Raw genomic sequence first — 25,298 nt, 5'->3', positions numbered from 1 at the left:
AATATGCTGTCTAGGTTGTCATTTAATATGTATATATTCATTTATCCATTCAATCATTCATTCAAACAAATGCTTTTAGGTGCCACCCATACATACTCAGTTGTAACACTGAGTAAAATAGAATTTTTTGTGATGATGATGTATTGCCCATATAATCAGGGAAAATCATGTTTAATTATTTGAGTCAAAACAAAATAAACCGAAAGCCAGTTTGTTTCTTGTGTCTTAGGACATGGCATTGAATTCTTATTTTCTTCCCCTTAGGACACTGATGGGGGCTTTGAAGCTGAACCTTGGAGGAGCCCCAGAGGGTCCAGCTGGGACAGGCAAGACAGAAACCACCAAAGATCTGGCCAAAGCTTTGGCCAAGCAGGTAGGGAAACGCTGTCCATCCTCACACTCTTTTCCCATCCCTCTCTGGAGCCATATCCAGGGAAGTTGGCATGAAGTTCAAGATGGCTTAGAGTACCAGGCAGAGGGGGGCCCCAGCTCCTCCAGTAGAATGAGAAGAGGGGAGCCCCACCTCTGTTTGAAGGTATAGGGTGATTTAGACGGGAAGAAACCCATCCTAAATGGAGCCCACATCCTCTCTCTCTCTAGTGTGTGGTCTTCAACTGCTCTGATGGTCTGGATTACAAAGCCATGGGGAAGTTCTTCAAAGGACTAGCCCAGGCTGGAGCATGGGCCTGCTTTGATGAGTTCAACAGGATTGAGGTAACCCTGGTACTAGGCTACTGAATAAAGGGTTTGGACACATACAAGGGCTTTTTTTCCTGGGCTCTTAGTTCCTCAGTGACAGGGCTTATGTGTCTTCTATGGCCCCTTGCACAACGTAAGTACTCCATGAACCAAACAAAAACAGCCCCAAGGAGACAAAATACCTAGGGTATACATAAACATTCTCACCAAATTCATTTACTCACTTGCTCATTCAAAAATTTATTGAGCAACTACCTTATGTCAGATACTGTGTGTATGTTCATTATACAGAGATGAGCAAGAAACAATTTTGCCCTCTAGACTGTTATAGTTCATCTAAGGGAGATAAAAATTAAATGATACAAGTAGAATATGAGAGAAGTCTATATCAGTGGCACAAAGGAGTCATCACAAATGAATGAGTGGTTAATTCTATTTGGGTAGGCAGTTGAGATTAGGGAATGTAAGCATGCAGTTTGAACCAATAAACACCATACATGCATACTATGGATGAAGTATTATGCTAGGTACAGGAACAAAGATAAAATACTGTGGAAACTACTTACAGACACACACACACACATGCATGCATGCATATACACACCAGTTTTCTGTTCTTTTCCCAAAACTCTAAATCATGCTCCTAACTTTGAATGTGAAGGTCTTATTCTCAGGTGATGGGGTTCTTTCTTCGCTAGGTGAAGGATACTATGGCAGAGTGGGGTGGGTGGCTGTCAGAAGCAGGAGCTCAAATCAACCAGCCATTCTCACTCCAGGTAGAAGTACTGTCTGTGGTAGCTCAACAGATTCTCAGCATTCAACAAGCCATTATCCGGAAGCTAAAGACATTCATCTTTGAAGGCACCGAGCTCTCTCTAAACCCAACCTGTGCAGTCTTCATCACCATGAACCCTGGGTATGCTGGCAGGGCTGAGCTGCCAGATAATCTCAAGGTAACATCAGAGTGGGAAATACTGGGTGTACTTTATGGTATAGAAACCTTTGGAAGTATCCAGGCATCTCACAGAGAAGCCAAATAATAGACCATGTGACATTTTTCAACTATGAGTGAAGATGTTATTTGGCTTCAGAACTCAATCATCTCCCCAACTCTAGCCTTCATGAGGTGGGAGGAAATATATACCATAATAACCAATGGCAAAGAGGAAACAATGAACACTGGAATAAGTGTCACTATTTCTGATGTCTACAAGGGTCGGACAGTTCATATAAATGAAAAAAGCCACATAGGCCTGATAGGGACTCTGACAGATATCCCACCTAGAGGCAGCAGCCCCTACTTATCCCCAGCCTACTCTGGCCAAGCAGGAATTGTGGGACCTTCTCATTTTTTAGGAAAAACCAGCAATTTTGATTGTTACATAAAATCTTATTTTTAGATCCTGGCTTAATGCAAAAACTAAAATCATTGTAGGCAAAATAAAATCATTGTAGACCAAATAAAACAGATTGGCATATAAGAGAGCATCAAAGTTCAACACAGAGAACGCTGGTAAACCAAGACTGGAGCACACGGAGCTAAGCTAGTTAGGCCCAAGTGGTGTCCACACCAAAGCAGAATGTTCTAACTAGCTAGAGAGATAACAAGAGAGCTAATATATCCTCGAGACCTACTGTTCAACTGGCCCGAGCTACAACCATGGCAATAAGCATTGGTCCTGCTGCTACGGGAAAAGGAAAGTGCCTCTGAAGTAGGGGCGAGAGAATGCCAGCCAGGCCATCTTCAAGGGGACAGGCACTAAATGACCTTAGCATGCTGCTCTCATAGATGAAAAAAACCCAAAGTGCAAAGTGACTGGGTCTCTACCTGTGGAGCATCTAGCCCCCCAACTGCATGAAGAAAGGGAGACTTTTTTATGGGTTTTCTTTCAAATTATTGTTCCATTCCCTCGAGTGAAAGACACAAGTGAGAACTGGACAAAAATGTATATTCACAATGGCATATGATGCTCCATCTGCTAGAAATGCATTCTGATTAGTTCCTGGGATCTAATTCAAATATACCACTCCTCCTCCTCCCTGGGAATAGAAAAGAAGTCAAGGAAATCCCTACGAGTGACCCCTCCTCTCTAGATCAACATAGACCAGTAGACACCAAAGTAGAATTTGAACCCACATTTCTCATTTTATAGTGCACAATTGTTGTTAAGTCCCTCCTGCATCCCTCCCAGCTAACAACCATGCTGCTGTTGCTGCTAAGTTGCTTCAGTCGTGTCCGACTCTGTGCGACCCCATAGATTGCAGCCCACCAGGCTCCCCCATCCCTGGGATTCTCCAGGCAAGAACACTGGAGTGGGTTGCCATTTCCTTCTCCAATGCATGAAAGTGAAAAGTCAAAGGGAAGTTGCTCAGTCGTGTCCAACTCTTCGCGACCCCATGGACTGCAGCCTACCAGGCTCCTCCATCCATGGGATTTTCCAGGCAAGAGTCCTGGAGTGGGGTGCCATTGCCTTCTCCGAACAACCATGCTAGATCTGCAAAACAATGGTCATGAGACAGTGTAGCCCAGTAGAAAACACTCAGGGTTGGTGTCAGGAAGTCTGGATTCTAGTCTTGGCTCTACCTCTAACTGCATGACTTAGGCAAGTCTCTTCTCCTCTAAGATCAAAAATACAAAGTCACTTCAGTCATGTCCAGCTCTTTGCGACTCTATGGGCTGTAGCCCACCAGGCTCCTCTGTCCATAGGATTCTCCAGGCAAGAATACTAGAATGGGTTGCCATGCCCTCCTCCAGGGAATCTTCTCCACCCGGGGATCAAACCCACGTCTCTTATGTCTCCTGCATTGGCAGGCGGGTTCTTTACTGCTAGCATCACCTGGAAAGCCCCAATAATAACAATACCTGATGTTTATTGAGCCCTTACTATGTGCTATACACCTTTTTAATCACTTCACTTATATACTATTATTTGCCCTCATGATAACTATGAAGAGGGCATAGTTGTTAGACCATTTTGAGGTTAAAGACCTGAGGTCTAGAGGGGTTACCTAACTTATTCACAGTTGGTATGTAGCAGAACAAGGACTTGATTTTTTAAATCAAGATCTGTCTAACTTCAGGATTCTTCTGCTATATAATTATCCTGCATCCCTGAATGACTTCTGCTGTCTACATTGAACACCATAAAGATCCAATAGTTGAATAAAGCTATTGAAACTCCATTTGGCATAGGAGGATGAAGTGTTGCTAGGATACTGGCACCTGAGGCCTTTCACACAACCATTGAGGGACCCAATGTATTTGGATAAGGCTAGTGGGGAGGTGCATGGAGCAGTGGATCCATCTGGTAAAGACAGTCTCTGTGCACTGATTTGTCCTCCAGCCCTCCTTTCCTTGACTGTCACTGGGTGGTCTGAATGATCATGTTATTTCTCTTTGCCTCTTTAGATGTGCCTTCCCCAGTTTTCACCTTACACATTTAGGTTCTGAATGGCATTTCTTTTCCAGGCCTTGTTTCGGACAGTGGCCATGATGGTGCCAGATTATGCCCTCATTGGAGAAATCTCCCTCTACTCTATGGGATTTCTAGACTCCAGAAGGTACGTTATATTGGCTTTCCAGCGCGTTTTAAAGAAAGAGTGATTGGAATGACTTTTTGTAGGGTGAATTCAAGGTAAATTGTCCATTGGAAAAAAAAAAAAAGAGAGAAACTTGAGATATATGCTTTTACTCACAAGTTTATCTGAATGTACATAGCCCTGGTCTCTGTCTTGACCCCTTCTCTGACTAGGAAATGGCCAAGATTCCCAAGAAAGAGCCCTCCACTCCCTTTGTATATACCTGGACTACTTCTAAGGAAGACTCACTCATTTCTTCTCTATCCCTCACTGTTAACACACACACACACACATTCCTAAATGACTGAAAGACATGAAATTATTTCAAGACTGAGTTGTTTTTGGCCAAGATTGAAGAAGAAAAATTAATATAATTTAGAATTAACTTTGTTAGCAATAAAATATTTATTTATTCCAATCAACTTGATTATCTCTCACTCAAGTATTATCCAGTTTTCTGAGACACACACACACAAGCACCAGTCTCTTTTACACATATAACCAGAATTGTGAATATTCACTGTAAAATGGCTTTTATTGATCTATTTCAAATTTTACATTTGTCTTTTCACATTGCTTGGGCATAATCAATTGATTTTTTTGTTACCACAGATATCTCCACAAGGCCCAAAGTGTCTTTGTGGTCTGGAGGTCATTGCTCTTAATGCACAGGGCTATAGATATTCTCAACAGAATGTGTCATCCTTCCTAGGCTAAGAGGCTGCCTCAGTCATAAGAGGTTTAATTTATTGTTTTCTATAGGAGACTTAGGAGAAGGCAATGACACCCCACTCCAGTACTCTTGTCTGGAAAATCCCATGGACAGAGGATCCTGGAAGGCTGCAGTCCATGGGATCGCTGAGGGTCGGACACGACTGAGAGACTTCACTTTCACTTTTCACTTTCATGCATTGGAGAAGGCAATGGCAACCCACTCCAGTGTTCTTGCCTGGAGAATCCCAGGGACGGAGGAGCCTGGTGGGCTTCCGTCTATGGGGTCGCACAGAGTCAGACACGACTGAAGTGACTTAGCAGTATAGGAGACTTCGCTTACATTTATTTGCCTGTTCAATTCATTTATTCAATTGGCAAGCCTTCATTGAGTCATCTACCTTATGTCCTGCCCAGTCCTAGGTGCTGGTGAGCAACACAGTCTTTGCTTTTAGTGTAAATCAGTCTTGTTAGACAGGAGTCCTGCAAGGAAAACATGCATCAGCACATTAGTTAGGGTAAATCTGACCTCCAAATTCCAATGGCTTAGCATAGTAAAAGTTTTATTTTTCACTCCCTGGAAATCCAAAATGGGTGTCTGCAATCAGGGGAGTTCTTCCCCAAGGAACCCAGGTAACTTATATCTCACAACTATAACACATGAGCATGGAAGAGCTTATGGAGGAGGTTTTTATGGACCAGCCCTTAAAGTGGCATACTTCCACTTCATTCATATGCCACTGGCTAGGAGTCAGCAATGTGGCCACCCCTGTGGGGAAGGCTGGGAAATGTGGTCCCCTGTGTGCTCAGGAAGAATCAGATATGGTAGTGCACATGAGCATACATGTATTGTGTGCTGAGTATATTAATTTTTGAGTTGGTTTTCTTAAATTAAAAGATGGATATTGAAAAAAATTGTAATGTTACAGAAGTGCAAAATTGAGTGTCCCCTGGTGGCTTAGATGGTAAAGCGTCTGCCTACAGTATGGGAGACCTGGGTTCGATCCCTGGGTCAGGAATATCCTCTGGAAAAGGAAATGTCAACCCACTCCAGTACTCTTGCCTGGAAAATCCCATGGACAGAGGAACGTAGTAGGCTACCATCCATGGGGTCGCAAAGTCAGACATGACTGAGCAACTTCACTTCACTTCACTTCATTGTGTCCCTTAGTAGCCCCACTCTATAGGCATTAACATTGTTAATCATTCGATGTAATCTTCCCAAATGTGTCTATGTGTGGCATACACATACACTCATATATACACATAAAAGTATAAACACGTGCAATTTCTTGTACAGTACATATTACACTTATGTATGTGCTTGCTATTTTTCATCCTACCTTTGAAAGACAGTTATAGTGCTTCCTTAGCTCATTATGGTAACTCTATGAAGAAACCTTCAAATGATAAGATTTTTCCATCACATTCATGGGCAAGCCTGGCTTCTGAAGGGACAGGGCACAACATGTTGGGAATGTCTGCTGAGCAGGACATGGGCCTTACTGGAGGGTCTGCAGACATGTCTTTTCCCTCCCAGTCTTGCTCAGAAGATTGTTGCAACCTACCGCCTGTGTTCAGAGCAACTCTCCTCCCAGCATCACTATGACTATGGCATGCGTGCTGTCAAGTCTGTGCTCACTGCTGCTGGCAACCTGAAACTCAAGTATCCAGAGGAGAATGAGAGTGTCCTGCTGCTCCGGGCCTTGCTTGATGTCAACCTGGCCAAGTTCTTGGCTCAAGATGTCCCTCTGTTTCAGGTAGGCAATGGTTTGGGACCTTGGCCAAACACTGAGATTCTACTTCCCAAGATGAAAAAAAATTTTGGCACCTCTTCCACTCCTTACACCCTTTCCATTCTCTAGCCAGCATCCCTATTGCCAGATACCCTCCCCCAAATATTAAGTAATAATGATAATAGCAATATCCCTAATTCTTGATGTTTAATAAAAATAGTTTCACTAATAGGATAATATTTGCTGTTGAGTGTGAGTAGTTAGTTTTTCATATCAAATATAATTAGTTTTGTAACTATTTTAACATCTGTCTTCCTTACTAAGCTGTAAGCTCTTAGAGACAGAAAGCATGGCCATTTTGTTCATTCCTAGTGTAATGACTGAAATAGCACAGACATTAGCTATTTGCTGACTTTTTAAATTATTGGGAAGAAACATCATGTTTAACAAATATTGTAGGAATTTGTATTTGTGGATAAGGTACATGATTTTGGTATAGGAAAACAGGTTTGGAATTTTCCAAGGATTCCTGCTATTTGTAGATTCCATTAAAAAAAATGTTGAGGTTATATATCTGATAATTTATCCTTTTTACATCTTGAATTTTTGTTAACAGGGAATTATATCAGATTTGTTTCCTGGAGTTATTCTTCCACAGCCAGACTATGTAGTTTTTATGGAAGTACTAAATGCGAACATCAAAAAGATGAAACTTCAGCCAGTACCTTGGTTTATTGGAAAAATTATCCAGGTTGGTTCCATGTACCTATGTGGAAATGTACCTGTTTATTGTTTGCTGAGGTCAGAAATCAGAAAGAACTATGGTAGATTGGAACTGAACTGATGGCAATTGGAAATTAGAGCTGGAGGTAGAGATGAAGACATTTAATAATCCATTGTGCCTTCAATTTTTATTTCTAGGAATTGGCGTTTAAAATCCAATATTTTTCGTATCACCATCTTCCCTGGGGTTTCTTTTTTTATTTTTAATTTAGGGATGAAATAGAACCTTTCGGAGCATTGTGCTTTGAATTAGTCAAGACTTCTTTGGTTCCCAATGATAGAATGTGAATGTGGAAGTCACTCAGTTGTGTCTGACTCTTTGCAACCCTGTGGACTATATAGTCCATGGAATTCTCCATGCCAGATACTGGAGTGGGTAGCCTTTCCTTTCTCCAGGGGATCTTCCAAACCCAGGTATCAAACCCAGGTCTCCCACATTGCAGGCAGATTCTTTACCAGCTGAGCCATAAGGGAAGCCCAAGAATACTGGAGTGGGTAGCCTATCCCTTCTCCAGGGGAGCTTCCCGACCCAGGAATCAAACCAGGGTCTCCTGCATTGCAGGTAGATTCTTTACAAACTGAGCTATGAGGGAAGCACCCTCCCAATAATAGAAATTCAATTCAAACTGTCTTATTCAATAAAAGGGAATTTACTCACCTAACTTGAAAAGTCCAGAGATATGTTGGCCTCAGGGGCATAGTAGGATACAGATTTTATTTAGATAATGAAATCAGGAATCCATCTCTCTTCATTTCTGGATTCTGCTTCTCTCTGCATGAAAAACTCATTCTCAGGTAGGCCCCCAGTAACCTCAGACTTAAATTATCTCATGTTCAAGTCCAGAAGGAAAAAGAACATCACTCTCAGAGTGTCCTCAGCGAAAAGTCTCAGGATTAGCTTTGGATGGTGTTGATAAAGTCACATGACCATCCCTGAAGCAATTACAAAGATAAGAAGGAGACAGTAATAACCCCACCTCTGCCAGAAGTGGAGATGGAGTCAGAGCCACCCAAGTCAAGTCATGTGGACTGAAGCATAAAGTGGTGGTTCCTCAGGGAAAATCAAGGTGCTGTTACCAATACATGAAAGAAGTGTCTCTACAGTCTCAATCTTGGAGAACCTTAGTGAAACTTCACCTAATTTCAGGTTTCCCTCCCTATGATCACTTTCTATGTAAAACTACCTTAAAGACATACACTGAATAATGTAAGTCTCAAATACACTTTTTCTGCAGAATCATGGAACAGAACTACAAGGGACCTTAAGTGCCATCTGGTGTTTGGCCCCATAAGAACACTGGCATCCAGAGAGGGAACAGATTTGGATTCATATAGACCTAGTTTCAAATCTCACCCCCTTCCATTTTTTGCTGTGATTTTAAGCAAGTTAGTTCAACATTCTGAGCCCCAGTTTCCTCATCTATAAAATAAAGACAGTAAAACCTTTCCCATAGAGTAATATTGAGACAAGAAATATGTAAACTGCCAGATATGGTGACTGATTACTGTATCATTGTCAACCCCACCATCTCCACAGACACGCAAAGCATCATCATTTCACAAAATCATATTGTTATTTAGAATCAAAGATCAAGGTTAGGACCCTGGTCTCTAGATTCTGAATCAGAATAAAATTTCTAGGAATAAAAATTTTTCCCAGGGCTTCCTTGGTGGCTCAGTGGTAAGGAATCCACCTGCCAGTGCAGGAGACACAGATTCAATCCTTGATCCAGGAAGATCCTACATGCTGCAGAGCAGTTAAGCCCATGAACAACAACTATTGAGCCTGAGTTCTAGGAGCCAAAACTATTGAGCCCATGTGCCCCAACTACTGAAGCCCACAAGCTCTAGAACCTATGCTTCACAATAGCAAAAGTCATCGCAACGAGCAGCCCACACACCACAGATAGAGAGTAGCCCTTGCTTGCTACAACTAGAGAAAAGCCCATGAAGCAACAAAGACCCAGCACAGCCAAAAACAAATTAATTAATTTTTAAAAATTACTAAAAAAAATTTCCCCTACTCTCTCATTAAGAATAATATTTTTCCCCACTATGTCATCAAGTGTGGTAGTTTTGACACAATTCATTTAACCCAATATTGAATCCCAATTATTCATTGGGATTTTATAGATGCACTATATATTATCAGTTCAGTTCAGTGAGTTGAGTCGCTCAGTTGTGTCTGACTCTTTGCGACCCTATGGACTGCAGCACTCCAGGCTTCCCTGTCCATCACCAACTTCTGGAGCTCACTCAAGCTCATGTCCATCAAGTCAGTAATGCCATCCAACCATCTTATCCCTTGTGGTCCCCTTCTCCTCCTGCCTTCAATTTTCCCCACCATCAGGGTCTTTTCAAATGAGTCAGTTCTTTGCATCAGGTGGCCAAAGTATTGGAGTTTCAGCTTTAGCATCAGTCCTTCCAATGAATATTCAGGACTGATTTCTTTAAGATGGACTGGTTGGATCTCCTTGCAGTCCAAGGGACTCTCAAGAGTCTTCTCAAACACCACAGTTCAAAAGCATCAATTCTTCAGTGCTCAACTTTCTTTATAGTACAACTCTCACATCCATACATGACTACTGGAAAAATCATAGCTTTGACTAGACAGACCTTTGTTGGCAGAGTAATATTAAAAACAGCTTTTTAATATGCTATCTAGGTTGGTCATAACTTTCCTTCCAAGGAGTAAGCATCTTTTAATTTCATGGCTGCAATCACCATCTACAGTGATTTTGGAGCCCAAGATAATAAAGTTTCTCACTGTCTCCATTGTTTCCCCATCTATTTGCCATGAAGTGATGGGACCAGATGTTAGTTTTCTGAATATTGAGTTTTAAGCCAACTTTCCCACTCTCCTCTTTCACTTTCATCAAGAAGCTCTTCAGTTCCTCTTCGATTTCTGCCATAAGGGTGGTGTCATCTGCATATCTGAGATTATTGATATTTCTCCCAGCAAATTGATTCCAACTTGTGCTTCATTGACCCTGGCATTTCCCCTGATATACTCTGCATATAAGTTAAATAAGAAGGTTGACAATATACAGCCTTGATGTACTCCTTTCCCGAGTTGGAACAAGTTTGTTGTTCCATGTCCAGTTCTAACTGTTGCTTCTTGACCTGCATGAAGATTTCTCAGGAGGCAGGTCAGGTGGTCTGGTATTACTATCTCTTTAAGAATTTTCCACAGTTTACTGTGATCCACATAGTCAAAGACTTTGGCGTAGTCAATAAGCAGAAGTAGATGTTTTACTGGAACTCTCTTGCTTTTTCAATGACCCAACAGATCTTGGCAATTTGGTCTCTGGTTCCTCTGCCTTTTCTAAAACCAGCTTGAACATCTGGATGTCATGGTTCACGTACTGTTGAAGCCTGGCTTGGTGAATATTGAGCATTACTTTGCTAGCGTGTGAGATGAGTGCAATTGTGCAGGAGTTTGAGCATTCTTTAGCATTGCCTTTCTTTGGGATTGGAATGAAAACTGACCTTTTCTAGTCCTGTGGCCACTGCTGAGTTTTCCAAATTTGCTGGCATATTGAATGCAGCATTTTCACATCATCTTTTAAGATTTGAAATAGCTCAACTGGAATTCCATCACCTTCACTAGCTTTGTTCCTAGTGATGCTTCCTAAGGCCCACTAGACTTTGCATTCCAGGATGTCTGGCTCTAGTGAGTGATCACACCATCATGGCTATCTAGGTCATGAAGATCTTTTTTGTACAGTTCTTCCATGTATTCTTTCCACTTCTTCTTAATATCTTCTGCTTCTGTTAGGTCCATACCATTTCTGTCCTTTATCGAGCCCATCTTTGCATGAAATGTTCCCTTGGTATCTCTAATTTTCTTGAAGAGATCTCTAGTCTTTTCCATTCTGTTGTTTTCCTCTATTTCTTTGCATTGATCACTGAGGAAGGCTTTGTTATCTCTCCTTGCTATTCTTTGGAACTCTTCATTCAAAGGGGAATATCTTTCCTTTTCTCCTTTGCTTTTCACTTCTCTTCTTTTCACAGCTATTCGTATGACCTCTTCAGACAGCCATTTTGCTTTTTTGCATTTCTTTTCCATGGGGATGGTCTTGATCCCTGTCTCCTGTACAATGTCATGAACCTCTATCCATAGTTTTTCAGCTACTCTGTCTATCAGATCTAGTCCCTTAAATCCATTTCTCACTTCCACTGTATAATCATAAGAGATTTGACTTAGGTCATACCTGAATGGTCTAGTGGTTTTCCCTACTTCCTTAAATTTAAGTCTGATTTTGGCAATAAGGAGTTCATGATCTGAGCCACAGTCAGCTCCCAGTCTTGTTTTTGCTGACTGTATAGAGCTTCTCCATCTTTGGCTGCAAAGAATATAATCAGTCTGATTTTGGTGTTGACCATCTGGTGATGTCCATGTGTAGAGTCTTCTCTTGTGTTGTTGGAAGAGGGTGTTTGCTATGACCAGTGCATTCTCTTGGCAGAACTCTATTAGCCTTTGCCCTGCTTCATTCTGTACTCCAAAGCCAAATATGTGTGTTACTCCAGGTGTTTATTGACTTCCTACTTTTGCATTCCAGTCCCCTCTAATGAAAAGGACAAATATTTGTTGACTCACTTTTATCAGTTCCTGTACCACCCTTATTGTCTTCATTTAGACCCTCTGTATAACTCACTTTCAAGGTGAAAAATGTGTGTTAGTTGCTCAGTCATATCTGATTCTTTGCAACTCCATGGGTTGTAGCCCTGCAGGCTCCTCTGTCCATGGGATTTTCCAGGCAAGAATACTGGAGTGGATTGCCATTTCCTCCTCCAGGGAAGGTGAAAAATAATGAGAACATAATCTTTAAAATAAAAAGCTTCATGTACTCCCTTTTTCTGAGAGATTCACAGTTTAGAAGGGAAGAGAAAACATGTCACATTAATGTAAATGACCAAAGCATTTCCATTTCAGCTATCATAGACTACTCATCACAGACAGACAAAACAATTAGAAAATTCAAAAAATGAGCTTCCACTTCACTATTGATTCTCAAGGGTAAGGGCTAAATTACATGGAAGGTCATTTGCATTTTACAGCATCTCTCCTGTCTCATAAAATACATTTTAATCTATTGAGAATTCAAATTAAGTCAGAGTAGCATTTAGGCCTTGAGAAAGGAAATTTCCAATAGAAATACAATTTGCTAAAATGACCCCTGTTTCCTTTTCTTCTTTAAAAGCAAGTAGAAATGGTGTAATGGAAAGATTGGCAGCATTGAAATCAGAGGCCCTGTGGTCAAATCCTGGTTCCACCACTGATGAGCTTGGGCAAGTCAGTTAACCTCTCTTGGGCTCAGTGTTCCCACCATTTAAAAGTAGTTAATGATTCCTGGTGGCTCAATTGGTAAAGAATCCGCCTGCAAGGGAGGAGCTAAGGTGGCAGAGGAATAGGATGGGGAGACCACTTTCTCCCCCACAAATTCATCAAAAGAACATTTAAACGCCGAGTAAATTTCACAAAACAACTTCTGAATGCCGGCAGAGGACATCAGGCACCCAGAAAAGCAATCCATTGTCTTCGAAAGGAGGTAGGAAAAAATATAAAAGACAAAAAACAGGCAAAAGAGGGAGGGACGGAGCTCCATCCCGGGAAGGGAGTCTTAAAAACAAAGAAGTTTCCAAACACCAGGAAACACTCTCACTGCCAAGTCTGTGCCAAGCCTTGGAAGCACAGAGGGCAACATAACAGGGAGGAAAAATAAATACACAATTAAAACCCACAGATTACGAGCCCAATGGTAACTCCCCTAGAGGAGAAGCTGCGCAGATGCCTGCACCCGCCACTAGCAAGCGGGGGCTGGGCAGGGAGGCGCGGGCTGCATCGCTTAGAGTAAGGATCTGGCCTGAATGCCCTGAGCGCTATCTGAGCGAAATAATTTGGGCTACCAAACCAGACTGTGGGATAACTACCACGCGAAAAGCCAGCCCTAACCTAGGACACCGCCAGGCCCACGCACGGAACAAAGGACTGAACAGAGATAGCCGGCTGCAGACCATCCCCCTCTGATGACAGGCAGCCAAAGCCGGAAGGAGGCAATCACAGCCCCAGAGAGACATTATCTACAAAACTGTAAGCAGGCTTCTTTGCTAACTAAGACTTCTTGGGGTTCTGGACGGTCAACATCTGCCTGAGAAGGTGCACTGGTTGTACACCCAGAAAACCGAGCGGCAGGGAGGCGATAAGTCGCAGCAACCGCGCTCGCCAAACACCTCATCACCTGAGCTGCTCGGACCTGGGAAGGGCACAAAACGCAGGCCCAACCCAGTCTGCGCCTCTGAGGACTACCCGAGTGCTTGAACCTGAGCGGCTTGGACCTGGGAGGTGCAAGCAGCCCAGGGCCGACCACGGATGGTTCCCAGTGGAGCAACCTAGAGCCTAAGCAGTGTGGGCAGGGAGGTTACACGCGCCGTGAGCGGGGGCAGACCCAGTGTGGCTGAGGCACTGCGAGCGCATACCAGTGTTATTTGTTTGCAGCATCCCTCCCTCCCCACAGTGCAACTGAACAAGTGAGCCTAAAGGGAAAAAAAGTGTCCACCACCGCCCCCTTTGTATCAGGGCGGAAAAAAGACACTGAAGAGACCAGCAAACAGAAGAAGCTATAATAGAGGGAACCGCCTTGGAAGTGACAGGCAATAGATTAAAACCCTGTCGTTAGTACCAACTACATAGGAAGGGACCTAAAAATCTTGAGAAATATAAGCCAGACCAAAGAACTAGCCGAAAATGGACTGACCCCACAATACCCACAACACCAGAGAAAGTCCTAGATATATTTTTACTATTTTTACCATCATTCTTTCTTTCATTTTTTTTTATTTTTTAAAAAATTTTAAGTCTTCTATTACTCCTTTAATTTTCACTTTTATAACCTACTATTATTTTGCAAAAAAAAAAAAGACCCTATTTTTTTAAAAGCAAACTTCATATATATTTTTTATAATTTTTGTGACCTTGTTTTTTTTTTCTTTTTCTCTTTCTTTTTTATTTTTTTTTCCTTCTTTAACACTGTATTTTTGAAATTCCAAACTCTAATCTAGATTTTTAATTTTAGCTTTTTGGTATTTGTTATCAATTTTGTACCTATATATTTTTTTATAATTTTTGTGACTTTTTTCTCTCTCTCTTCTTCTTTTCTTTAACATTATATTTCTGAAATTCCAAACTCTACTCTAGATTTTTTATTTATGCTTTTTGGTATTTGTTATCAATTTTGTACCTATATTTTCTTTATAATTTTTGTGACTTTGTTTTTGTTCATTTTTTTCCTCTTTCTTTTTCTTCTTCTTTTCTTTAACATTGTATTTTTGAAATTCCAAACTCTACTCTAGATTTTTAACTTTTGCTTTTTGGTATTTGTTATCAATTTTGTACCTATATTTTCTTTATAATTTTTTGACTTTGTTTTTCTTTCCCTCTCTTTCCTTTCCTTCTTCTTTTCTTTAACACTGTATTTTTGAAATTCCAAACTCTACTCTAGATTTTTAATTTTTGATTTTAGGTATTTGTTACCAATTTTGTACTTTAAGAACCCAATCTTCAGTACCCATTTTTTACTTGGGAGCGAGATTACTGGCTTGACTGCTCTCTCCCCCTTTGGGCTCTCCTTTTTCTCCACCAGGTCTCCTGTGTCTCCTCCCTAACCCCTCTCTACTCTACCCAACTCTGTGAATTTCTGTGTGTTCCAGATGGTGGAGAACACTTAGGAAATGGATTACTGGCTGGATCTGTCTCTCTCCTTTTCATTCCCCCCTTTTATCCTCCCAGCCACCTCTGTCTCTTTCCTCCCTCTTCTCTTTTCTGTATAACTCCATGAACATCTCTGAGCGGTCCAGTTGTGGAGTGCACATAAGGAAGTGATTATTGGCTAGCCCACTCTCTCCTCTATGGATTCCACCTCATCTCATTCAGGTCACCTCTAACTCCCTCCTCCCTCTTCTCTTCTCCATGTAATGCTGTGAATCTCTCTGGGTGACCCTCACTGTGGAGAAACTTTTCATCTTTAACCTAGATGTTTTATCAATGGTGCTGTATAGAAGGAGAAGTTTTGAGACTACTGTAAAAATAAGATTGATAACTGGAAGCAGGAGGCTTAAGTCCAAACCCTGATTCCAGGGAACTCCTGACTCCAGGGAACATTAATTGACAGGAGATCATCAAACACCTCCATACCTACACTGAAACCAAGCACCACACAAGGGCCAACAAGTTCCAGGGTAAGACATACCAAGCAAATTCTCCAGCAACACAGGAACACAGCCCTGAGCTCCAATATACAGGCTGCCCAAAGTCACCCCAAAACCATAGACATCTCATTACTCATTATTGGACACTTCATTGCACTCCAGAGAGAAGAAATCCAGCTCCACCCACCAGAACACTGACACAAGCTTCCCTAACCAAGAAACCATGACAAGCCACCTGTACAAACCCACACACAGTGAGGAAACTCTACAATAAAGACAACTCCACAAACTGCCAGAATACAGAAAGGACACCCCAAACTCAGCAATATAAACAAGATGAAGAGACAGAGGAATACCCAGCAGGTAAAGGAACAGGATAAATGCCCACCAAACCAAACAAAAGAGAAAGAGATAGGGAATCTACCTGATAAAGAATTCCAAATAATGATAGTGAAAATGATCCAAAATCTTGAAATCAAAATGGAATCACAGATAAATAGCCTGGAGACAAGGATTGAGAAGATGCAAGAAAGGTTTAACAAGGACCTAGAAGAAATAAAAAAGAGTCAATATATTATGAATAATGCAATAAATGAAATTAAAAACACTCTGGAGGCAACAAATAGTAGAATAACAGAGGCAGAAGATAGGATTAGTGAATTAGAAGATAGAATGGTAGAAATAAATGAATCAGAGAGGAAAAAAGAAAAACAAATTAAAAGAAATGAGGACAATCTCAGAGACCTCCAGGACAATATTAAATGCTACAACATTCGAATCGTAGGAGTCCAGAAGAAGAAGACAAAAAGAAAGACCATGAGAAAATACTTGAGGAGATAATAGTTGAAAACTTCCCTAAAATGGGAAAGGAAATAATCACCCAAGTCCAAGAAACACAGAGAGTCCCAAACAGGATAAACCCAAGGCGAAACACTCCAAGACACATATTAATCAAATTCACAAAGATCAAACACAAAGAACAAATATTAAAAGCAGCAAGGGAAAAACAACAAATAACACACAAGGGAATTCCCATAAGGATACCAGCTGATCTTTCAATAGAAACTCTTCAAGCCAGGAGGGAATGGCAAGACATACTTAAAGTGATGAAAGAAAATAACCTACAGCCCAGATTATTGTACCCAGCAAGGATTTTATTCAAATATGAAGGAGAAATCAAAAGCTTTACAGACAAGCAAAAGCTGAGAGAATTCAGCACCACCAAACCAGCTCTCCAACAAATACTAAAGGATATTCTCTAGACAGGAAACACAAAAAGGGTGTATAAATTTGAACCCAAAACAATGAAGTAAATGGCAACAGGATCATACTTATCAATAATTACCTTAAATGTAAATGGGTTGAATGCCCCAACCAAAAGACAAAGATTGGCTGAATGGATACAAAAACAAGACCCCTACATATGTTGTCTACAAGAGACCCACCTCAAAACAGGGGACACATACAGATTGAAAGTGAAGGGCTGGAAAAAGATTTTCCATGCAAGTAGAGACCAAAAGAAAGCAGGAGTAGCAATACTCATATCAGATAAAATAGACTTTAAAACAAAGGCTGTGAAAAGAGACAAAGAAGGTCACTACATAATGATCAAAGGATCAATCCAAGAAGAAGATATAACAATTATAAATATGTATGCACCCAACATAGGAGCACCACAATATGTAAGACAAATGCTAACAAGTATGAAAGGAGAAATTAACAATAACACAATAATAGTGGGCGACTTTAATACCCCACCCACACCTATGGATAGATCAACTAAACAGAAAATTAACAAGGAAACACAAACTTTAAATGATGCAATAGACCAGTTAGACCTAATTGATATCTATAGGACATTTCATCCCAAAACAATGAATTTCACCTTTTTATCAAGCGCACATGGAACCTTCTCCAGGATAGATCACATCCTGGGCCATAAATCTAGCCTTGGTAAATTCAAAAAAATTGAAATCATTCCAAGCATCTTTTCTGACCACAATGTAGTAAGATTAGATCTCAATTACAGGAGAAAAACTATTAAAAATTCCAACATATGGAGGCTGAAAAACACGCTGCTGAATAACCAACAAATCACAGAAGAAATCAAAAAAGAAATCAAAATTTGCATAGAAATGAATGAAAATGAAAACACAACAACCCAAAACCTGTGGGACACTGTAAAAGCAGTCCTAAGGGGAAAGTTCATAGCAATACAGGCATACCTCAAGAAACAAGAAAAAAGTCAAGTAAATAACCTAACTCTACACCTAAAGCAACTAGAAAAGGAAAAAATGAAGAACCCCGGGGTTAGTAGAAGGAAAGAAATCTTAAAAATTAGGGCAGAAATAAATGCAAAAGAAACAAAAGAGACCATAGCAAAAATCAACAAAGCCAAAAGCTGGTTCTTTGAAAGGATAAATAAAATTGACAAACCATTAGCCAGATTCATCAAGAAACAAAGGGAGAAAAATCAAATCAATAAAATAAGAAATGAAAATGGAGAGATCACAAAAGACAACACAGAAATACAAGGGATCATAAGAGACTACTATCAGCAATTATATGCCAATAAAATGGACAACATGGAAGAAATGGACAAATTCTTAGAAAAGTACAACTTTCCAAAACTGGACCAGGAAGAAATAGAAAATCTTAACAGACCCATCACAAGCATGGAAATTAAAACTGTAATCAGAAATCTTCCAGCAAACAAAAGCCCAGGTCCAGATGGCTTCACAGCTGAATTCCACCAAAAATTTAGAGAAGAGCTAACACCTATCCTACTCAAACTCTTCCAGGAAATCGCAGAGGAAGGTAAACTTCCAAACTCATTCTATGAGGCCACCATCACCCTAATACCAAAACCTGACAAAGATCCCACAAAAAAAGAAAACTATAGGCCATTATCACTGATGAACATAGATGCAAAAATCCTTAACAAAATTCTAGCAATCAGAATCCAACAACACATTAAAAAGATCATACACCATGACCAAGTGGGCTTTATCCCAGGGATGCAAGGATTCTTCAATATCCACAAATCAATGTAATATACCACATTAACAAATTGAAAAATAAAAACCGTATGATTATCTCAATAGATACAGAGAAAGCCTATGACAAAATCCAACATTCATTTATGATAAAAACTCTCCAGAAAGCAGAAATAGAAGGAACATACCTCAGCATAATAAAGGCTATATATGACAAGCCCACAGCAAACATTATCCTCAATGGTGAAAAATTGAAAGCATTTCCTCTAAAGTCAGGAACAACAAGGGTGCCCACTTTCACCATTACTATTCAACATATTTTTGGAAGTTTTGGCCACAGCAATCAGAGCAGAAAAAGAAATAAAAGGAATCCAAATTGGAAAAGAAGAAGTAAAACTCTCACTGTTTGCAGATGACATGATCCTCTACATAGAAAACCCTAAAGACTCCACCAGAAAATTACTAGAACTAATCAATGAATATGGCAACCCACTCCAGTACTCTTGCCTGTAAAATCCCATGGACGGAGGGGCCTGGTAGGCTGCAGTCCATGGGGTCGCTAGGAGTCGGACATGACTGAGCGACTTCACTTTCACTTTTCACTTTCATGCATTGGAGAAGGAAATGGCAACCCACTCCAGTGTTCTTGCCTGGAGAATCCCAGGGACGGGGAGCCTGGTGGGCTGCCATCTATGGGGTCTCACAGAGTCAGATACGACTGAAGCGACTTAGCAGCAGCAATCAATGAATATAGTAAAGTTGCAGGATATAAAATCAACACACAGAAATCCCTTGCATTCCTTTACACTAATAATGAGAAAATAGAAAGAGAAATTAAGGAAACAATTCCATTCACCATTGCAACGAAAAGAATAAAATACTTAGGAATATATCTACTTAAAGAAACTAAAGACCTATATATAGAAAACTATAAAACACTGGTGAAAGAAATCAAAGAGGACACTAATAGTTGGAGAAATATACCATGTTCATGGATTGGAGGAATCAATATAGTGAAAATGAGTATACTACCCAAAGCAATTTATAGATTCAATGCAATCCCTATCAAGCTACCAACGGTATTCTTCACAGAGCTAGAACAAATAATTTCACAATTTGTATGGAAATACAAAAAACCTCGAATAGCCAAAGCAATCTTGAGAAAGAAGAATGGAACTGGAGGAATCAACCTGCCTGACTTCAGGCTCTACTACAAAGCCACAGTCATCAAAACAGTATGGTACTGGCACAAAGACAGAAATATAGATCAATGGAACAAAATAGAAAGCCCAGAGATAAATCCACGCACATATGGACACCTTATCTTTGACAAAGGAGGCAAGAATATACAATGGATTAAAGACAATCTCTTTAACAAGTGGTGCTGGGAAAACTGGTCAACCACTTGTAAAAGAATGAAACTAGAACACTTTCTAACACCATACACAAAAATAAACTCAAAATGGATTAAAGATCTAAACATAAGACCAGAAACTATAAAACTCTGAGAGGAAACATAGGCAAAACACTCTCTGACATACATCACAGCATGATCCTCTATGACCCACCTCCCAGAATATTGAAAATAAAAGCAAAAATAAACAAATGGGACCTAATTAAACTTAAAAGCTTCTGCACAACAAAGGAAACTATAAGCAAGGTGAAAAGACAGCCTTCAGAATGGGAGAAAATAATAGCAAATGAAGCAACTGACAAACAACTAATCTCAAAAATATACAAGCAACTCCTACAGCTCAACTCCAGAAAAATAAATGACCCAATCAAAAAATGGGCCAAAGAACTAAATAGACATTTCTCCAAAGAAGACATACAGATGGCTAACAAACACATGAAAAGATGCTCAACATCACTTATTATCAGAGAAATGCAAATCAAAACCACTATGAGGTACCATTTCACGCCAGTCAGAATGGCTGCAATCCAAAAGTCTACAAGCAATAAATGCTGGAGAGGGTGTGGAGAAAAGGGAACCCTCTTACACTGTTGGTGGGAATGCAAACTAGTACAGCCACTATGGAGAACAGTGTGGAGATTCCTTAAAAAACTGGAAATAGAACTGCCTTATGATCCAGCAATCCCACTGCTGGGCATACACACTGAGGAAACCAGAATTGAAAGAGACATGTGTACCCCAATGTTCATCGCAGCACTGTTTATAATAGCCAGGACATGGAAGCAACCTAGATGTCCATCAGCAGATGAATGGATAAGCAAGCTGTGGTACATATACACAATGGGGTATTACTCAGCCATTAAAAGGAATACATTTGAATCAGTTCTAATGAGGTGGATGAAACTGGAGCCGATTATACAGAGTGAAGTAAGCCAGAAAGAAAAACACCAATACAGTATACTGATGCATATATATGGAATTTAGAAAGATGGTAACAATAACCCTGTATACGAGACAGCAAAAGAGACACTGATGTATAGAACAGTCTTTTGGACTCTGTGCGAGAGGGAGAGGGTGGGATGATTTGGGAGAATGGCATTAAAACATGTATAATATCATATATGAAACGAGTCGCCAGTCCAGGTTTGATGCACGATACTGGATGCTTGGGACTGGTGCACTGGGACGACCCAGAGGGATGGTATGGGGAGGGAGGAGGGAGGAGGATTCAGGATGGGGAACACATGTATACCTGTGGCAGATTCATTTTGATATATGGCAAAACCAATACAATATTGTAAAGTGAAAAAATAATTAAAAAAAAAAAAAAAAAGAATCTGCCTGCAATGCAGGAGACCTGGGTTCAATCGCTGGGTTGGAAAGATACCCTGGAGGAGGGCATGGCAACCAATTCCAGTATTCTTGCCTGGAGAACCCTCATGGACAGAGGAGCCTGCTGGGCTGCAGTCCATGGGGTCACAAAGAGTCAGACATGACTGAGCAACTAAGCACAGCACACACAGCACAAGACATGCCTGAATGGATTAAATGAAATGACTTAGGTGAATGACTTCATGTTTACCACATGGAGAGGTACAGAGTAAATAGTATTTCTCATCCCTTAAATAATCAGAAATGCACACATATATTATTATTCATCCAAAAGATATTTAAGCAATAGATGAAAAAAATGACTGTAGCCCTCATTCCTTGTTGACTTCTGACTAATTGAAATTCTGGGAGGTTTGGAATGATTAACTTCTTACATGGTGTTCCCTCCCAGATCTACGAGATGATGCTGGTAAGACATGGCTATATGATTGTTGGAGATCCCATGGGTGGCAAGACCTGTGCTTATAAAGTGTTGGCTGCAGCTCTGGGTGATTTATACGAAGGTAAAACTCACATCCCTGACTTCCAGGAAGAACAGGTGTCCCCACTTAGTTGACTGGTTCCAGAGAGATGATGCTAGGCTGTTAGCTTTGCCATCCCTGGATTGTGACATTAGAGCCAGAAATAGAACATGGCACACAGGGGTCTGCAGGCAGAAAATAGAGGGAGAGCTTCTAACAGGGGGTTTTATGTGCACCATTAGGCTGGAGGAATTTTCTCAAATGCTGAACTGTGATTTCTCCAAAAGCTTCTCCGTGAGAGGGAAACTCCTGCCACTTGCCTGAACAAAATTGTTCTAAAAACAGATCACTGCATGGTTTCTGTTTTCTTTCCATTCCTTCTTTGCCTCTCTTTCTTTGTCTTCCCTCTCCCTTTTTTTCTGCCTCCCATTCTCCCTCCCTCCCCTCCACTCTGCTTCCCTCCCTCCCTCCTCCTTTCCTTCTTTCCTTCCTTTCATTTAATGTAGAAGATAAGGCCTCAGACTTTTGACTCAGACACAGACCTTGGGCAAGTTACTAAATCTATCTTTGCCTCTGTTTTCCCAGAGGCATCATTGTGATAATGGGATCATTGTGATAATTAAATTAGTTCATACAGATAAATAACTTAGCACAGTGTCTACTCAATAAACAAAAGCTATGTCTTTTGCCAGAGAAACAGTTTTGGGGGTTTTCCTTTTATAAAAACACAAAGCTGTGGTTTTGAAAAGCAGTGCCTCGCTCTGCCTGTGTTTACACAATCCCTTCCAGTGTGCTTTGTTTTAATATTTTTTGTAATAACGAGTTACTGTTGGATTTTTGAGATTTTTGTTTTCAGCACTGACTTGACATTAAAAACTAATTTGGGCATTTCCAACTTAAATAGTAATTTAGGTATTGAATATAGTTTAGGAAACTAAATGAAGAGAAAGGAGGCTACCCCGTTGTCTTTGCCTCAGGATTCTGCAGGAACAATTCTTTACTTAGTTCATGGTTCATGCACTCCAGTTTTTCCTTACTTTGAAGGATCATGTAAAAGTGTGGTTACTTTCTGTTATTACATATGATGTACCATCCATTAGCCTGTGTATTCCAGTTCGGTCCTGGTGCTCTATTCTCAGGAAACACTTATTGAGCAATGAGATAAGAGGTTCCAGGTCTTAACTAGCCCTTCAGATAGAGGAAAAGGAAAGTAACCATCTTTTACCTGTCAGTTGTTTCCTCATCTCAAGTCAAAGCCAAGGTTCTAGGGTAGCCATGAAAGCCAGATACATAAAGAGACCTGATTATATGGCATCTCTCTCCTTTACTGCCTGAGTTATTTTAGGCCCAGACAGACTTTATTTAGATCTGAATGGCTCATTTGACTTGTTTGAAATGAGCATCAGAAGACAATATGGTGAGAAACTAATAGCTGTAATAACCTAACAATTTAAGGCATTGCCTATCCAGTTATTCCAATGTTTACACAGACTGAGTATAAATTTTATAAGGACTGTCCTTGGAAGGCATGCTGATAAATTTGACCTTTTAGATAGCATTGACTCTTATCTAAAGTTTCACCAGAAACTTTGTAACTTGTGTTGCACCTTCTTGTCCAGCCAAACAGATGGAAGAGTTCGCTGTGGAGTATAAGATCATTAATCCCAAGGCTATCACCATGGGGCAGCTGTATGGGTGCTTTGATCAAGTGAGCCACGAATGGACAGATGGTGTCCTTGCCAATGCTTTCCGAGAGCAAGCATCTTCTTTGTCTGATGACCGCAAGTGGATTATATTTGATGGGCCAGTGGATGCTGTTTGGATTGAAAATATGAACACTGTTCTGGATGACAATAAAAAGGTACCTTTCTGATACCACTTTTACATGGATGGGGAATAAACTCTTTTACTGAAGTGAGTGATTGATCAGGATATATAATGTATACACTTATTTACACTGAGAATAAATGCCACATAAGAAAGTAACAGTTATCAATTCATGAATTATACTTTTGTTTTTACCTATAGTGGGTAAGTTGAGTGTGTTTTGAGATACTGTTGTATAATTGTTAAAAGCCTTGGTTCTGGCTTTAAATTGGACTATTAGCTCTACAATTGAGCAAGTTGGGCAAGTCACATAACTTCTCTGAACCAATTTCTTCATTTGTTAAAAAGGTAGTAATAAAATAGGGGTGTTGCTAATTAAGATAGTCCATACAAAGCACCTGATATGTGGGATGTATTTTGGTTATCCATTGCTGTATAAATAAAGATGCAAACTATCTTAATACTTAGTGGCTTAACTTTGCTCGTGATACTGTAGATTATAAATTTTGAAAAGGCTCAAAAGGGCTAAGCTAATCCTCATGATGTCATCTGGGGTGGCTAGGGCTAGAGGAGCCACATCCATGGTAGCTTCTTCACTCAGTTTTTGGGGGCTCTTTCCTCCTTGACTTGTCTGTCTCTCTGTAACTCTCTGTCTCTGTCTCTCTTTGTCTCTCTCTCTCTCTCTGCCTCTCTTTCTCTCAAATAGCATCTTATCCTCCAGGCCTGTCCATGTGACTTGGGCTTATCATTTGGTGGTCTGGAGTAGTGGCACTCCTTACCTGGTGGTTGATTTGCAAGAGGCAGGAAATTAAAATCTCTACTTGGAACTCAAACAGCATTACTTTCTCTGAATTTTGTTAAGTCAAAGAAGTCACAGAACCTTTCCAGATTCAAGGAAGTAGAGAAATAGATGCCACCTCTTAATGGAGGTGGGTGAGACCACACTGCAAAAGTACACGTGGGTTAGTAGACATTGCAGCAGTCTTTGGAAGATATGTTCTGCCTACTGCAGTAAGCGTAGTGGCAAAGAGCTAAGTCTCTGGAGCTGGACAGCCTGGGTTCAGATCCTATCTTACCACTCAGCAGTCATGTAACCTTAGAAAAGCTATACCTATACCTCAATTGCATCATCTGTAAAATGAGGATAATAGTGTCTGTGTTATAATATTGTTAGTAAGATTAGATAAATTAATATTTACAAACTGCTTATAATAGTGCCTGTCATGTAGCAAGTGCTATATAAGGGTTAAAATAAAATAAAATAATATTTATCACCATTTCAAAGGAAGAGGTTTTTTTATTTTATTATATTCATTTTTTTCTTCTGTTTATTTATTTATTTATTTTACTTTACAATATTGTATTGGTTTTGCCATACATTAACTTGAATCAAGGAAGATTTCTTACACTGACTACACTGCCTTATCAAATCCAAATATATTTTCCAACTGCATTTACATTTTGCAAGACTGAGTCATGCTCAACAATGGAA

At 40.3% G+C, this 25,298-nt stretch overlaps 1 protein-coding gene across 2 annotated transcripts in view; it reads left to right on the top strand.

Moving 5' to 3' along the window:
* DNAH3 (dynein axonemal heavy chain 3) overlaps positions 1 to 25,298 on the top strand; it is a 249,056-nt gene that overhangs the window by 99,406 nt on the left and 124,352 nt on the right. For both annotated transcript variants that reach the window (XM_059881557.1, XM_059881556.1), the window contains exons 29-36: positions 265 to 373; positions 601 to 714; positions 1,476 to 1,652; positions 4,169 to 4,260; positions 6,530 to 6,749; positions 7,342 to 7,476; positions 21,910 to 22,021; positions 23,599 to 23,840. In XM_059881557.1, coding sequence (XP_059737540.1) covers positions 265 to 373; positions 601 to 714; positions 1,476 to 1,652; positions 4,169 to 4,260; positions 6,530 to 6,749; positions 7,342 to 7,476; positions 21,910 to 22,021; positions 23,599 to 23,840 — 1,201 coding nt within the window. The remainder of the gene's footprint in view (positions 1 to 264; positions 374 to 600; positions 715 to 1,475; positions 1,653 to 4,168; positions 4,261 to 6,529; positions 6,750 to 7,341; positions 7,477 to 21,909; positions 22,022 to 23,598; positions 23,841 to 25,298) is intronic.

This window comes from Bos taurus, chromosome 25, assembly GCF_002263795.3.
Source record: "Bos taurus isolate L1 Dominette 01449 registration number 42190680 breed Hereford chromosome 25, ARS-UCD2.0, whole genome shotgun sequence".
Taxonomy (NCBI): domain Eukaryota; kingdom Metazoa; phylum Chordata; class Mammalia; order Artiodactyla; family Bovidae; genus Bos; species Bos taurus.
This window is presented reverse-complemented; position numbering and strand designations above follow the sequence as displayed.